An 18,165-nucleotide genomic window follows, 5' to 3' on the forward strand; every position below is an offset into this window, starting at 1 on the left:
ATGGTAATCTAAAAGGAGTATTGATGGCGTCGTCAATGGTCTGTTTTGATTCAAAACCCAGCAAAATAATTCCGACTAGATTATTTCCGTCTAGATAACCTCGAATTTCTCGGACAAATAACCGCTTAAAAATTATCATGAGAACTGACAGAAGCGATACCGGCCTGTAGCGTAAAAGATTTTTTGGGTGTTTTATCACTTTCAAAGCTTTACAATGAAAATTAATTTTTTTTATGTGTTTGTGCCAGAAATTGACCACTGCGCCAATTCGCAGAATCTTTGTTTCACCTTTTCAGCTTCACCAAGAACAAGCACTGGTACGAGTTAATTACAAGTGGTCGTTGTCAAGTCTATATCGTTGGCTTTTTCTCAATAAATGCCTAATGTTCAGGAAACCGTTCCGACTTTTATGTTTTATGCCTATTTAAGACAATTTTCTGATATTTCAGTTAGTTCTGGCCTCATTGCGTGCTTGTCATTGATATAAACGACATTTTAAGTGATAGCAAGCACATTGTTTTCTTATTTTACCCAAAAAAAGTGAAATTTTCCCTATTTTCTTATTGCTCTTAGACAGTTTTTTTTGTGAAATTTGTAATTTCAGTTGATGTCTTTGCACTTGGTTTCTAATGCTCAAAATTCAGGTAAAAACTTTCGAACTTTTTTCTCGATTTTGATCTCACAAATATTTTCTAGATTCAAAATACCTCGTGAAGCAGTGTTTCAAAGTCGCTTTCCGTATTAGTTATGAAATTAAATCTATTATTAAAAACCTTAGAAAGAACCAATTTTCTAAAGTCTGAACTAATATACCAGCGTGTAAGTCTTTCTGGAATAATTAGGGTGAGACAAGTTTGAGAGCATTTCAGTTTTGGAGACCTGTGCTTTTTGTATCAATGAACAACTGAGTTTTAGAGCACTTTTTTCATTTGATTGTCTCTTTTCAAAAATCATGAGAAAAACACAAATTCAAACTTTGACTATTGCAATCTTCAAATATATAAAACGGGTTTCCAAAAAGGGCAATTATGATAATAGAGAGAATGTGAAACATAAAAATCTGAAATAAAATAAAATCGGAATGAAATCACACCACAAAGATTTTGAGGAGATTGAATAAATTGAGTTCTGAAATTATTAAACTGTGTTAAATTTGGAGAAAAAGCAAAGTGAAAAAACCTTGTATGTAACCACATAAAATAGAAATTTTTAGGAGACCAAAAAAAATTTTCGTTGTAAGGTATTGAACAATAGTAAAAATCGAAGTTTTGGAAAGTAGGCAGATGTTTTTTTCAACGCTATTTCAAAGTTATGAAAAAGTCCTTGATTGTTTGAAAATTGCAAGATAAAAAAGAAGATAAGATTAATTTATAAAGAAAAGCAAAATCGGAATGTTAGGTAATGTTAGATCGCATCCGGTTTTTTTTGAAAGAGTGAAAAATTAATAAAGCATGTGTTGGATTTATGATTGACACAAATGCAACAAGTTTTTCTAAAAATTGTAGTTAAACAGTCATTTTTAAGTGAGTTTATTATTAGTAACATTTATATGGCTAAGTAATTTTACATTGCCAACATGCTGCCGGTTTGCAACAAAAAGCTCAATCGGTAGGACTCTAGATTTTTTTTCTGAGAAATTCAATTTTAATTGTTTTATAATCGCTCAGTTTTATATCAATTGTGAATGATTTTAATTTCACCTTTTCTTTTTCTGAAACAATTCTTGACAGTTTTTTCAAGCTTTAAAAAATCATTAAATTTTGATTGAGTATTTAATTTTTTTCGATACTTTTCAGTTCTGAATGCAATCAAACTCAAATTTTTCAATTTTTTAAATTATTCAGATTTTAATGATTAGAAAAAAGTTCGTCGATACTGTTAACGAGCAGAAAACAGTTTATAAAGATTTCATTTTTTATAAAGTTAGAGGTAAAGTAAAATTATAAGCAAAGGTATAAGCAAAGAATAAAAATTGATTCAAAATTTTGCTCAGTTAGCGTTCGTTATACTTAATGTGCTTAAATGTTTGACTTATTATGAAAGCTTTCTAAATTGTGTGCCGTGTTTTAACCTTATCGATTGCACATTTTATCCATAAATTTTTTCCTTTCATCAAAATTGATTATTTTTTTTTGAAGAATTCTAAATCATATTTAAAGGATCCGTTTAAGTTTAAGAATTGCTACTTCTTTCTTGATATGAAAAGAAAGCAGATTGTATATTCTAATATTAGCGAGCCAAATTTTGCAACCGACTCATACCTTGGTTTGCTAATATTATAACTAACTCTTTATTTTTCTTTTCATACCAAACAAGAAGAGATTTTCAAAAAACCAAACAAAAAGATTTTCAATGTTATACTGCACAGATTCTGTCATAAAATTTGTCAAAAAAATAATCAAATAATAATCAAATCGGCAGTATTTCGATGTTAGATTGCACAAATTCCGTCTTAAAAAGCAAAAAGTAGCAATTTGTTTTTGAGTTTTTGGTTATTTGATTCGTAGAATTTTGAGAGAGGCTGACATCTCGGAAAAAAAATAATTTTTCTTGTGACCAATTGAAGTAAAAATATGGGATATCAAAGGGCAACAAAACTTATGAGAAGTTAATTCATTCAACCTGAAAACAATCTTTAGCTCTGCCATTGACAATTCTGTAAATTAAAAATTTCGAAGCTCAACAAAACGAGTCCATCATACGTTAGGTAACTTGATCAAATTAGCAAGTGAAAAATCTAACTAACAGACAATGGAAAAAGGTCGATGAAATTATATTCTTTTTTTTTTTCAAGAGTGACTGTGTTTTGATATGACGAACCTAACTTGAGAAAACTGCACGAATAGGTAAGTTTTTTGTTATGCTCATTAATCTGAAAAGCAATATCGGATTTCAAATTAGAAATCATTCATTTATTTAGCACCATTTGCACTTTAGTTTTGAAAACTTATTTCCGTGTTCTCGGAATGGAATTCTTGCACGAAATCATGCAAAAACATTATTCTTGTTTGTTTTTGCAAGTTGTTAGCAAAATTTGTTCTCAATGGGTAAGGTTCTTGCAATATTTCTACTCCATTTGCAAAAAATAATCAAAAATTTTATGTTTTTAAATGATTTTTGCGGTTTTTGGTTTGTCAGCGCTTTTCAAAGTTTCTGCTAGTGTAGCAGATTCTTAGCAAAATCTAACTGCGGATATTAAAGGGTTAGATTTCGCCTAAGCGAATGGAAGATAAGAAAACTGCACGAATACATGCAAAACCAAAGTTCTGAAAAATAAATTCACCAATTTTGAATTAAATAAAAATAGTACAGGTATTTCACACGTAAACTAACCATAAAAAAGATTATTGGCAAAACTAGATGTTTGAGCAAAACGCATAAATAATGAATAGTCAGTGAAAGTCTTACGAGGTCAGAGGAGCGCACATCTTTCAATGTTCTTGCAAAATTTTGCGCTCTCCAATTGACCAACACAAAAAAACCTTAAGGTTGATAAATATTCTTATTAATTCAGTTTTTCCGTCTGCACTTTTCTGCATTAAAATAAAATTTTTACTGTTAGTAAGAGTTTTTGTAATACATATTTTTCAATATTCTTGCAAGACTTGCAATCCTACCCAAAAATCTCGGAAAAAATGCATTTCTAAGTACACTGAGGTAAATTGTCTTCAATTTTAATGTCTTTATATTCGAATGTGTTTTAATTTTTTTTGTCTTTTTTGTGTCATAGGCAAAATTAGTTACCCTAAAAGAGCATCAGAAATGATCGAGTATTATTTCATTTTAAAAACTTTTCAGACGTGATTCGATCGACGTTAATTTTTTTTAAGAATCACCCAGTTTCGAGAAAAAAATGGAATAAAATTTTGTGTTTTTAGTACGGTTTATTTTACAAAAAATGTTATTTAAATAAAAAAAATTGATTTTACTGAACAAAAAAGTGTTTTGCAAGCTTCGTTTAGATTGTGCAGAAACTGGAAAATTTTTCTAATAAAATTTTTCTAAACTTTTTCAATTTTTGTTGCTATTCAATGTTTGAAGACAACTCTTACCAATTATGTCTTATGTATTGATTATTTTTTTAGCGCTTTTAAACATTCGCAACACATCACGCACAAGAAAAAGCACTTTTTTTAAGAAAAAAAACTTTTTGGTTACTTGCATAGCAACCGGCTATCATTATTTATCAGTTCTTTACCTCAAGTTCATGCCAACAAATTTAAACTCTTTCTGAATAGTCTTTAGTTAACAGACAAAACAATCAGGGTAACACGATCATTATTCTTGTTCAAAGACTGTTTTTTTTTAAATTATTATTTACGACTTTCAAGAGTTTAATTTTGCCTGCCTTACAGACAATATTGAAAAAGGTCTGGCATAAATTTAGGCTGATTAATGAAGAAAGTACCTTCCTACCAGTAGTTTCATAAGCAGTTGATGCCTTTGGGCTGTCAATCATTAATTAAGACCGCATGGTTCAATTTAGAATTTACAAAATATGAAAATATGACGAATTGTCGCTTTCGACCAATTGTTGTTTTTGACGACCTGACTTCTCAAGATTAGATATCAAAAATAGTTACGTTAATATGTGAAGACTTTTCTTACCTTCTGATCTGATTATGCATTCTCCGCTAAACCTTTTCAACTTCTCTGAAAAAAGTTATCACATAACTCCAAATAACACTAGATTGGCACCAATTGAGTACAATAAAATAACGAAAAAGGTAAAGGTTCAAACGAGTTAAAGCTTCTTCAAAGAATATATCTAGTAAATATTGAAAAAAAAAATTGCAACAACTGAAAGTAGAATAGCGAAAAAATCTAGACATTAGTTTTACTTTGATTAATCGCTGACACATAAACAAAAGTCTTTTATTTCAGTTTGAGAAAAGATGTTCATAATTGGGATGATTTATAGGAAGAACTACCGAATTGGCTTCGTTAAAATCAATTTCATTCGAATCGAAGAAATTTCGCGAGGTCGGAGTTTTATTCTCTAAGGCTCACTTCTTACATACACGGGTTAACTCATTGAATTAAACGCAGCGGGCAATTAGTTCAAAAAGTCTCCTTAATCTCGAAGACAATTACTGAAAATTTCTAACAACTGCTCTGAAAATTTAATCCCTGAATTGTCTTAATTCGGCAGGCAGTTTAAGAAAAATAATAATGAGTACTCTATTCCTGAGGGAATGGTTAAAAATATGGAAATTAAATATTCTAATCATGCTGAGTTGTTATGACAGACATTTTGCCACAAAAGATGTTGCATAAATTAACGAAGTTTCATGTACTAAAATTTTATTTTGGACACTATACATTAAATCACACGACTAAATGATCCTTTCAGAAAAAGTGAGTCTGAAATTGAAGGCCCAAGAAAGGTCATTTTCAAACAAAATGAAGTCTTTTGAAAAATGCCCAGGTAGATATATGGTATATCTAGAAATTAAAACATTCGTGTCCTTGCAAACACGGCGCTTAACTCTGAAACAAGACTGCTCGGATATCAAGGCAGAGTCCTGGATGTTATGACAACCATATAATTGGTCGCCAGTGATTTTTGTTTAAGTAAACTCTGATAAACTATTAATTTGAAGTGTAAATATCAAAATTCGAAAATTGAAATTAGAGTAGTATAAGGAAAAACAGTGACCAAACAGCCTGATTTCAATTCGGAGCAATTTTGTGTGACATTTCGTGAAGGTTTTTGTCATCATAGATTAAGTCTTCAAATCTTTAGAGGAATAATTTACAAAGGCTCACAGAGAACTCAAGATGATTTGAGACCATCCGCTTGGAAACACGTTAACTTCATGAGCGATCTATAATTTTTGTAAGAAAATGATTTGAAATAATTAGGACATAAGAATGGCTTTCGCAATGAGTTTTTGTCATGGATTACAAAAATGCTATCGTTCAGTTTCCTATTTTAATATTGTCCAGATATTTATCTTACAAAAAAACTGGGGAAGAAAATATTCATAAATTATAAACTTGCGACTGCCAGTACCAAGTATTGATGTTAAACTTGAATCGTATTGGGAGTTAATTTAACCAATTAGCTAACCTCACTTTGGAAGGATTTTAAATGCAGGATAAAACTCATAATACAAATAAGCATGGCTGGTTGTATATCAGGGCAAACCCTGAATTTTCCGACAGCGCCTCAATCGGTATTGAACAATTTTTGGCAAGAAAACATTAGAAAATCAAAACTTTTAAACAATATCAAACCTATAGTACGAACATTTTAATTACGAATTCTACACAAACGTTCAGTTTGCCTCAATTCAATTTAGAATGATTTTGTAGTTCGGAATATTTCGCTTCTCTTAAAAAAACTGCAGTACGATTTAAGCATTTTGAAAAGTTTCAATTTTGGCCAATATCAAATATCATGAGTGAACATTTGAATTTTGAAATTAAAATCACTGCTTAGCTTGAGATCATTTAAAATGATTTTGAATTTCAATTCGCTGCGCATAAATAATTTGCGTTCAGATTTCAGCGTCATAAAGAAAATCTGCACAGCTCGCATTAATTAATCCAGAGCGCGGCCATTTTTGGATTCGTCACAACTTCAACTTCACAAAAAGCAATCAAAGGCAAAACTCGTTCTTACATTTGAACTCAAAAAGTCAACATCTTCAAAGGGGTCCAAAAGATTTCGGTAAAAACTATTATGTATCTTGATTGCCAAATTTTGACTGAAAAATTAAAAAAACACCCCAATTTTATATATTCTGCTTTTCTTCAAAAACTGGAGCAATAGCTACGCTTTCAACATCTTATATAAATTTTCAACGCACGGATAAACTTAACAAAAAATAATTACAAGTAAAAAATTTTTCTACGTTTGAAGTCAGGGATGTGATACATTCTGTAAGGAACGCAATTTTTGATTAAAAATGCTGTTTTTAAATTCCAAAATTCGTCTGAATAAACAAATAACACAACTGTAAATGTTCCGTACTTTTCTTCAAAAGCCCAAACAAAAAAGCAGATAACAAAAAGCAGATAAAAACACAAGTAAATAAACACAATGCACACACAGTAACTATTTACAAAGCTTCAGCATTGTTTTTTTTTCAAAAACCACAAAACAACGAAACAATTTTGAATAAATGGCAATCAGTTTTTGTTTGAATCCACATTGTTGCCTCAAAAATTTTACCATGAACAAAAACAAAAAATTTCAAAAAAAAACAAGTTGGTTGCTTTTTTCTAATGGTCTCTTGTCACAATTAACTTCTGCTTCGAATTTCAAATCAGAGCAGTGAAGTACACTGAGCAAGCAAGCTCAATAAAATCGTTCATACACAACTTTTGTTAACGTTTAACGTGCAAACTCGTTGGACACGGAGTTTTGCTTTAGTGGAAGGAAAATTAAATCTAAATTTATTGACTCTCGCCTTTTCTTTAGTAATCGGAACAAATACGAAAAGTATGTAAGTTTGTATGGATGGAACAAAACAGTGAACTGAATTGAGACTTCGGTTCTGAATAAGAAGCAGGAAATGCAGAATCATGAACAAGTCAGCTTGTCTGAAGAATCGGAACGCTCTTCAACGTGTCTGATATAGTATTTGGAAATTTTTTTGAAATGATAGAAAAAATTGACTTTTTTTCAAATCCACATCAAAGTCAAGTTTAAAATAATTTTTTTTTCGATTAAATTGCTAATTAGACTTTTGGTTAGCGGCCTCGATGTAATTTCCGTTAAAACTAAACACAAACACCCAAACTTTATACAAAAACGGTCAACATTTCATGTCTTTCAAAAACTTTAACTTTAATATTTGCTAAAATCTGATTAGCCGAAAGTCAAACATTGCTTGAAAAAAATACAAACGAAAACCCACCGAGCTGTTTCATTTATTTTGCAAAAACAAGCACCAAATCGCAAATGTTTTACAAATTCAAGGAAACTATGCAGGCATCCTGCTCATATTTGGTAGCCGTTACAAAGAACAGCGTTATAAGATTTTTAAAATAGTTTTATTTAGAAGCTTGTTTTATTCGATTTTCCGAAAACGATGGAAAACTTTGTGCTTGAGGATTTTTTCTTCAAAAACAAATTTTTGCAGTGATGGAAAAAAAAGTTTTTTTTTGTTTTGTCAAAAACCTAATTAAACGGAATTTGGTTATGGTCTATTGAGCTATAGTGATCTAGCGCTGCGCTATTGAAACCTTGTTAAATGAAGTCAGTCTCCCAAAACAAAACTTTGCAAAATGTGGCCAACAGCGAGTAAATCAACCGAAAATGCGCAAGAGCCGAAAAACCAGCCAAAATGTAAATGTCACATGATATATAACAAACCAAAACTTATGTCATTTAATCGAAACCATCAAGATTTCTGTAAATGTCACTTAATTGTTAAACAACTTTTGTATAACAATTAAGTTTTTTGGATGATTTATTTTGTAGCTGGTTTAAATTTTGGCTGGTTTATATACCATGACGCTCACTAAGTACAACAGGGGGAAAATAGTTAACAAGATCTAAGTATTCGATACAATGCGATAACAGCTTTTGCAACAATTACAAAAATGTAGTTTTACATTTTCGGTTTAACGTCAAGTTTATTCTTTTTCTTTCAAACCATGATTTAAAATTGACTGCACTTTTTTTCACACTTTGTTACATTAATTACATCTAATTACATTTAATTACATTTCATCTGAAATTAGATTTACCCTGACTATTTTTGACTGTTTGTCATTCTTGACCTGCTAAAAAACTGTATTTTCTGTTTCAATGCTACCAGATAAGGCAAATCCATTATTATGATGATTTTTATTTTTTAAAGCGTCGCATTTTTTTTTTCATCATGGATAAAAACTGGTCTAAATTCAACTTTTATAGAAATATCGTAGCAATGGTGATCTTTGTTGGCGAAGATGAAAGTATTTCTTGTTGAGTTGATTATCAGACTTTTCAACCATGCAGTCGAAGTGCTCAGATATCATCTTTCAGGCTTCAAAAAGAGCCATCTAATTTTATCTAGCCTAAGTTTTTTGTATAGTCACTGTCAAATGATTGGCAATATTGGTGACCTCGCAAATCAATTAGTCGAAACTGAAGAATTTTAGGTCAACTATTTTTGCAATGATTTTGCGTGTGGAAATAATTAATAAACTGTTGTCAAAATGAGAATTTTCTAGGTTAAATAATTTCGTTCAGATTTGTTGACTACTAAAATATAATGCCAAAAATTTGGCATTAACTATAAGACAACGTTTTCTTACAGCTAACCCGGCCCTTTTTCTTTTTACCCACAACTGTGAAAATTTACAAGTAAAATTTTTGTTCATAGTAAAAGATTAGTCCACTTGCTACAAAATTTTCTGCCTCCTAGTTATAATTGGGAAATGACAAACATAAATGGTGTTCATTTTTAACCTTGTAAACCCCTCGTGACAAAACATGCTTTTTTCGTATTTAAAGTAGCGGGAATGAAAAAAATCCTCTAATCTTTTTGCCAGCCCCTCATTATATATTTATGTTTAAGATCCTTTTGTTTTCTTCTGATGGCAAATCCCCCCTTACCTTTTAAATAGAGAGTAGTCAACTAGAAAAAAAACCATTTCATTTTTTAGAAAATTTGGCGCTAACCTTGGTCTGACCGGGATTCGAACACCACTCTTCCGTCAACTGCCTTGGTCTGGTAGAACACAAGGTTCTGAGGAATGCCAACTGCCGCCACTGACTGCCGCCCTCCGCTGCCACCACCGCCGCCGACACTACTGTCGGATAGCACTCGACTATTCGGGTTGTTAATGCGAGCCGGCGAATAGTCGGTGTTTGGTTCCCATTTCCAGATTATTTTCAAAGGGTGATCGAAATTTTTGTAGAAACATGTCAAGTTTATGACGTCATGTTTCATAAACTTCAGTGAACTTTTCCCTGATCCGTACACTTCCTGGGCAGTAGTTGCTGTAAATAAAAACAAACAGAGTAAATAAAGACAATCAAATAACTTCAAATAAAAAGTAACAAAATACACAAGCAGTAAAATACAATCGGTAAAATAATCAATTAAATTAACTGCTAAAAAACATTATAAGAACACGATTAAATTAGGGTAAGGTTTCATTTGCTTAATTAGTTAATAAGTAATAAAGGCGAAGTTAAATTTACGGAAGGAAGATCAAAAAAGAGCAGGCGTTTCTATTTTTCATAAGCTCTAATCAAAATGAACCGGCTTTTTCTGATGATGAAAAAATGCCATGACTTTTGCACCACACCATAGCTCTTCATTTTGCGTTTTGTGTTTATAATCTAAATAAAAAAGATGGAAAAAAATACTACGGGCAATACAAATTCCCTCATGCTATGAAATGAAGTATCGAATTTCTCTGTTGGAATTTAAGCTTCGAAATAGCTATAATTTGGGACAGAATGAAAAATTGATAAAACTTACAGAAAGAAACACATTAGATCAACTCAAAGGCAGACGTTAAATCATCTCGAAAACGTTGCTCCAGAAAATATCGATATCTAGAATGCTCCCTCCTAACTAAAATGACTAAAAACCAAAAAGTATATCAATTTTTTCTTTAAAAAAATCCAATACACAGGAAAAATTAAAACTCAGACAACTCTCAGTGAAATCTAATAAATCGATAGTATTGATTTGTAAACGGACTTGGCCAGCTTGTTTTTGTTGACATTTTTTTGGCAGTAAAAATGGACTATTTCCTATTTTCGCATAAAAAGGAACGTATTTCCAAGATCCCTTCATTGAATACCTCGCAAACAAAACACATTAACTATGAATTCAAAAATTGATCAAACAAACTAGAGATCCATCAGCTTATTATCTAGTTTTAGTAAAGGGCTTGACAAAATTCAAAACTCAAGACTGATCTTCTTCATTGGTAAATACAAAAGTCTACATCGTGAACAAATTGGCTTGAGAAAAAACATTCATGTACTCATGCGATAATCAAAATTATGGAACATGAGAAAAGTAATCGACCATAACGAGTACAGTTTGGCTCAATTTTTTGATTTTCAAAAAGCTTTTAATACAGTTTTCCATGAACTTTGCAAACTATGGTTTCATAGAAAAAACTGAATCAATTTTAAATGATTATTTAAGAAACTGTCAACAAAAGTCATGAAAATATTCAGTATACAAAAAATCAATTCTGGAGTCCCACAGGCTTATTCTTTGCTCATTTTTGCTTTTTTTGCTTCATATAATTAATATCCTGAGTGTTTCGAAAATGTCAAAAATAGCATTGTTTGCTGATGAAATCACTCTGGTTATATCTGAAAAAACTTGCCCTCTCTTACACAAAACAAGCAAGGGTTGCGAATTAAACGTTTTTTATTGAAAAAATCAATTAAACGGCGTTTTTTTAATAAAAAACATGATTTATTGTTTTTTACAGTTTGTTCAGCTCTAACATTCTGCCCTCACACCGATGGTCTAACAGATATGCGACAAGCAGTCAGATAATCATCTCTTCTTTTTGCTACAAGGTTAGTGCAACATCAATTAGTGCTCATTAAGGTGCGACATTGTAGAGATCGAGCCGGCTCAATAAGGGAAGAAGGCTCATTCCCCTATCGCAGCGGTTCGACTCCCAGACGATGCTAGTTTTTTGCGTTAAATGTCATAAAATAATAAACACTGTTTTTTTATTTTCTGTTTTAAAACGTGTTTTTTGCCATGTTTTAAGACATGTTTCAAAACATTCCCAACTCTGCCAAACATGAAATGAAAAATTTATAAAACTGCTGCGCATCGAACAATTTTTTTTCATAGCTGAAACAATGAATTTCGAAAAAAAAGTAGTGACAACATTCCTCATTCCTTTGCCATTTTTTAATGAAACATTGTAATATCAAACATCATTCGAGACCTTGGAGTTCAAAACTTTTTCTAAACTTAGTTTTCAGAAGAAAGTGTTTTCACATGACTGTTGATTTTGCTTTTTAAGGAGTCAGATCTGTATCAAGTTACTTCTGTATCCTCAAAAAAAAATAAGTTTGTCTTTTTTGTGTTTTTTAGAGTATTTAAACCTTTGGCACATTACAAAACTAAAAACACAAGTTTCGGAAAAAAATGATTAAGTGCTGATTAAGTTTCCATCTACAGTAGCGTAACAAAATGCTCCCCTACATTTTGGTAGCCAAATTTCTCCATTTAGCACAATTTTAAGACATTCATTTTTGTTTCTTTAGCCTTAAAAAACTTCAAAAGGAGCTTTTGATGCCAAATGCGCTACGTTTGGGGGGTGATCCCTCTCAGTAAAAGATATTGGGACAAACACACGGATGCTTTTAGAAGCTGTTTCAAAAACACATTTTTTATAAGGGTTTTAACTGAGCTTGAAAAATCAGTTCGCATGGTTTCATACCTTGCGTAACTTAATCTGCAAAACCTCAGGGATTCCTCAGAATTAAATCAATAACAATTCAGAGCTCGGACCTTTGCTCCGAATGATGGACAGTTTCTCGCCATATTATTAAAAACTGGGTTCCTGTGGGACTCGAGGAACTTTTCCCAGTATAAAGATTTAACCTTTTGAAGTCACACGACAAACTAAAAATCATTTTTTTTACACTGACAGGACGCGATATATGCTGATTGAACCAATATCGCATTTTCCGAAATCATTTAGGCCGAAAAAGTTTTTGGAGCAAATAAAAACTAAAAAGAAACACTTCAAAGCTTACTTCATTTCCAGGAAATTTGCTCAAGCCAGAAGAAAAAGCATGTTTTGAAAAGAAGCTGACAAAAATTCTCCCATTAGAAAATCATTTTAAGAAAAGCAGTTCCTGGTCAGTATCGAGCACATAATTTTAATGGTCCCAAGCATATACGTTACCTCCAAAATCAACATGTTGAATTGATACCTCAAACTTCACACACTAGGGAAATAAACTGAGCAAGTGGTTGAGTGATTTTGTTTATATTTAAGTTAAATTCATCAAGTTTCTAAGTCGATAAACTACGTTCCGATTTTCTATCGCTTAATTACTGTAAGCAATACAGTCTGTCGAACATTCAAAAATATCGAAATTGTTCACCAAGTGTGTCAAAATAATAAAAAAAATTTTTTTTGAAAAGCGTTTGACACTTTTCATCTTTTTTTCTAATAATTATACAGAGGTATCAACAGAGTGAATTATGTTGATCAAAAACTCTTCTTCAAATTCAATGGTTCCCATATAGTACCTTAAAACTATATTGAAGAACATTTGAAAAATAAACCGACAGATTGAAGGCCGAGCCGAGCGGCCTCAGCGACACAATTCTCGGCAACGATAAATTGTGCCCTTCAATGCTTAACGTGCAGCCTTGTCACATCTGCAGGCAATGCACTAGCCAGACAATCGATTCAGAGGTTAGACATTATACTGTTCTCAATTTTCTCATAAAGTCAACAAAGAGTATTTGATTAAAAAAAATATAGTGCGGGTTTGCAACAACGTAGAGAGAGATTTCCTATTACAATTTATTTATTGGTTGACAAAACTTGTTTCAGACTGGTCTTTAACTTGTAAGATTAGGATGGCGGTTTAAGGATTAAGGAGGAGAATATTCAGCTGAGTTTTCAAGAACTACAAGAAAACCTGGCAAATCTAATTTGTTTTTAAAAATATCAAATGTAATTAACCCAAGGGCAGTTTTTTTTGGTAAGAGGTAATTTCGACCTGAATCTGCCTTTTGCATGCTTGCAAAAACAATAAAGATACTTTTAGACTTTTTTCAAAAAGGGACAAGTTTGGCGCAGAAAAGTTTTTGAAAAAAATTGTGCTGAGAATGGTAAAAAAAAATCGGCTGATATTCTAGAGAAAAGGGCAAAACTCTGCAAGGTGTCAATTCAGCTGCTGATGTAAGGGGGGGGGGGGGGGGGCTGACGTCTTTCACTTCAGGATTTGACCCTCCTCACCAACCAAATGATTACCCCTTTGGTATTATGTTATGACATCCATTTTAGGCCAATCAACCCTTCGGGCCAAAATAGACTATTTTTGTAGAGGAGCACGCCCCGAAAAAACGCAATTTTGTGGTCAAATGATTCCATTAAAAGCCCGAAAACGGCTTTTTGACATGTTTGCTCAAACATTTGCCTGTACCGCAAAATTTTTTGTAAAAAATAAGGTCTTTATATGTTTCTGGGAGCGCTCGGAAAAAAGCCGACAAAATTTTCGAAAAATTCGAACCTGTCTGAATATGAACAATTTCTCGCATTTTGATTTTAGTCTCATAGAATTTGGAATCTGGGTAAGGTTTAGTGACTATATTGCAGAAAACTATTGACTGAATCCTCAAATTATTAGCAATGCAAGTACGTTTTGCGGTTCTGGAGTAACGATAAAAATGTTGGCCTTCTTTGAATCTCAAACAGTATGAAAGCGTGTCTTCACCTTAGGCTGCTTTTAAGCGCTTCGAGAAAATTCTAGATCAGCCCCTGTGTCAAATTTTTGATACCTCTCTTTCAAGCCGCCCTGACCCGACCTTAAAGTCAACCGAAAAAAATGACCTTAAAACTTCAATGATAATATTATCCGATATCTCACCTGGAATTTTGAGAAACGGGACAGATATAAACTTCTAGTTGTAATAACTTTAAGTTTCTTTGGTAGTAAAGGTTTTATCCAGCTGTAATCTTCCGCAATAAAGGCCTAGGGTAACTCAGATCAGTCCGAGGGCGCCATTCCGTCAGATTAAATTAAATAAAGCAAAACCACCGTAAAACCTTCTTTTTCACTATTCGATTTGCGTAAATCTTGATTTCACAGAATACAATTGTGTTATTTTTGTAGCGGTACAAATTACAAATTCACTCGAAGATTTTTGTTATTACGCTGGACTTCAAAATAAACCAGGGGGATTTTAGTTGGCAAATGCTTTGTTTTCAATAATGTGACCGCGCTGGTGTCAATTTTACAAAAGCAAAGTGATACCAGTTTATGTGTTTATAAGAAGGACCCGCGGTAATAATGAACACAAATAGACAAAACTTACGAACAGAACCTTTAAAACGTTAACTCTTAAAAGCAAAATTTTGATGCACCGGTCAATTGTTTAGCTGAAAATACGGCTTCTAAAAAAGCGGTATAAATTGACAGAACAAAATTTTTTGTTCAATGAAAAAACAGGAGAAACCATTTTCGGTGAAAGTGAATCACGTTAGACTTCCATTCAAGAATCTGGAACCCACTTGAGAACGCTTTCAAATGTTTTGAATAGCCAGCGCCATTTTAATTTTTTCAGCTGCAACAGAAAATTAGCAAACCCTTGCTCCATAATAATCATCAGCAAAAACAACACTCAATGCGAACTACGTAAAATCGGAATGATAAAATTCTTTCAGAGAAATATCTAATCAACAATTACATTAATAGGCTTCGCCTCATTAATTTACCAGGGCGAAATCCCCGAAGGTCCAGGAAAACATCAATCAACATCAAGGCCTCATTTTGTTTTCGTTTTTTTTGTTAGATTACCAGCCAGAAGCCATTGGTTTGCAGAACAGAAAAAAAACGGCAAAAAAAGTTCCTTGTTTAAAAAAATTAAGATTTTTTGAAAATCTGACCGTTTTTTTTGTGCTTTTGTGAATGTGTTAAATTTTGATAGTTTGATTGGTCTTCATTTTTCTGCCACTAGATGCTTCGCTTGTTGATAAATGCACTGGAGATAGACCTTCAATTTTACTTTTTCATCACTGAAGCTTTTTGATATCAAACTGGCGTTTTTTTTGGTCGTCGTTTGAGTTATTCAAATCAACTAAGTTCTGTCCTGGACGCGATTAATTTTAAAAGACATTATCTCAACTTAAGAGCGAGATTGAACTGGATTTTTCTTCACAAGGAGTTTAAGAGTTTAAAGAATTGAAATTCGATTTGTAGGCAAAACAAAAAAAAACAGATCAAACATTCAAAATCAACAACGATTACAAAAATAACGCAATTCTTTTTGATTGTTTGACTTTCTGGTTTTTGAAACATGTCAGCAAATATAAGAAAGTTTCTTCAAAAGACAAAAAAAATTCTACACAACAGAAATCTCTGATCTCTTTGCACAAGTTGTTGGGACACAATTCTATACTTAGCTAAAAACTTCAGACTCAATGTTTTTAAAATTCCAATTGACAAAAGCAACTGTTTAGTCGGAAACAGAGAGGAAAAAGTTATGATGCGCCTTAAAATAAAAATGAAATTAACCGCAATCAGAAAAATAATTTCTATCTAGTAACTGCTAAAGACTAATAGTTTGACAACAAGGTTTTGGCGCTCCTGTTATACTCTGCGCTACTGCTTGACTAAAGGCTTGTTGTTCCGACTTTTGAAGAAAACGAAATATTTATGCTCGGTGTGGTTTTTTATTCAGTAAATTTTCACCGATCGAAATAATAATTTTCAACAAAATTTTTTTATGCCCCTTTGAAGATATCGACGATTGTTTTCTGTTAGGTTTTGGCGGTTTGAAAATTGCCAAATTTTCCATGTTCTAGACTAATTATGTGCCCTTTGAAGAATTTATTTGTAATGCTGAGAGCGTAACGCGAATTATTTATGCGTGACGGATTAACCCGCACAAGAAAACTGCTCCAATTTGAATTGAGGCAAGCTATTTGGTCGTATTAATTTTGTACGACTCAAATTTTTAGACTTCGATATCATCCAAAATGTATAAGTTTTCAATATTTCTCTTCCCAAAAACTATTCGATATGAATTAAGGGACAGTGGGAGCATTCAGGCTTTGCCCTGATATAAATTTTTTCTACGATTGTTCGAGAGAAAATTTTAATACAGAGAATTCCGATTTGGTAGCAACTGACGATTAGTTAACGAATATTTCTAGTTTTTCCTCTGAGAAAATTGTTTGAAAAAGAGTTTCCCGCAGAACTTTCTTTCCAAAAAATAGGTAGAAGCTTGCGAGAGTTCCAGGGATTATACTTTTTTACGCTAAATTTTTGCTGAATAAAAGTTGCGTTTGAAGACACAAAACTTGATTCCATTTTTAAAAAATTTTCTTTTGTTAGTGAAAATTACCAAATTTAGTCTACTTTTTCAACAAAACACGTAAATTATATCTTGGGCCTGGCTTTGTTTCAGTCATCGCTGAATCCCGGAGTTTTTTCTTTTTTGTTTCTCGAATTTTCTCAGACACGCATTTTGTTTTTCGGCCATTCTGGTAATTTCCTCTTAATGTTTCTAGAATATTCTCAGAGATGTTTTTTGATCAAACGAAATCTTCAATACATTCGGGTTCTATTTTAGCAGTTGCTGAGATCCCGAGTCTTTTGCTTGCCTCAACATTAGGTTTCGAAACACATTTTTTGTACATTAAAACAAAAGTTCGAATCTGGGCAGTTTAACGTTTCAGTGATTGCTGAAAATCCGTGTTTATACATTATATACACCTTACAATGTTTTCAAAAGCGTTTTAGTCGTCTTTTTTAGTCTTCGCTTCATTATGAGCGCAAAAAAGCCTCGAAGAGCTACAACTTGTCTTGCGGAATAATAACCTCAGAAACAACAGAAACGATTTTTCTCAGGATCAAAAATATTCGCAAAAATCTTTTATGTCTTCAAAGCTTACCAAAATAATTCTCAAAAAACCCTCTGAAAAACTAATATTAACCCATTTTTTATCTCATTTAATTGATACAAACTCAGACACAGACAATTTGGACCAAGTAGCAACATCTTTCGAAAAAATTATGGGACTTGAAAAACCGTTTGGAATCATTTAACGACATTTTCTACATTATTTTATCAGTAGAAGTTTTCACAGAGCACATAAAAGCTTTTTGCAAGAAAAAAAACTATTTTCATGAAGACATGAGAAAACAAAAAAAAAACGTTTCTTTGTTTCAGTTCAAGACATCAAAACATCTGGGGCCAGCCGGGTTCAATCAGACTGGTATCTCTACCAAAAATTACTACAATCACACAATGGAACAAACGAAGCGATACTTTATTTAGAAATAACTAATATCTTGCTTCATGAACTCAGTACCCAAATTGTAAACCACTAAGGAGTTTTCGATAAAATGAAAAAAAAACATCTCCAATTTCTTCTGAAGAGAAAACCGCCCTCATTGCCGAAAGGATACGGCTGCAATGGCAAAACATTACAACTAGCACTGAATTGTTTTTTTTTTGGTAAACTTTTAAAGAATAATCA

The 18,165-nt window shown here is 32.2% G+C and overlaps 1 protein-coding gene across 1 annotated transcript in view; it reads right to left on the reverse strand.

The window, feature by feature from the left end:
* LOC134853899 (uncharacterized) overlaps nt 1–18,165 on the reverse strand; it is a gene marked incomplete in the record, with an annotated part of 183,882 nt that overhangs the window by 152,889 nt on the left and 12,828 nt on the right. The window contains 1 exon segment of the mRNA XM_063869861.1: nt 9,623–9,943. Coding sequence (XP_063725931.1) covers nt 9,623–9,943 — 321 coding nt within the window.

The sequence above is a fragment of the Symsagittifera roscoffensis genome, chromosome 9 (genome assembly GCF_963678635.1).
Source record: "Symsagittifera roscoffensis chromosome 9, txSymRosc1.1, whole genome shotgun sequence".
In the NCBI taxonomy this organism is placed as follows: domain Eukaryota; kingdom Metazoa; phylum Xenacoelomorpha; order Acoela; family Convolutidae; genus Symsagittifera; species Symsagittifera roscoffensis.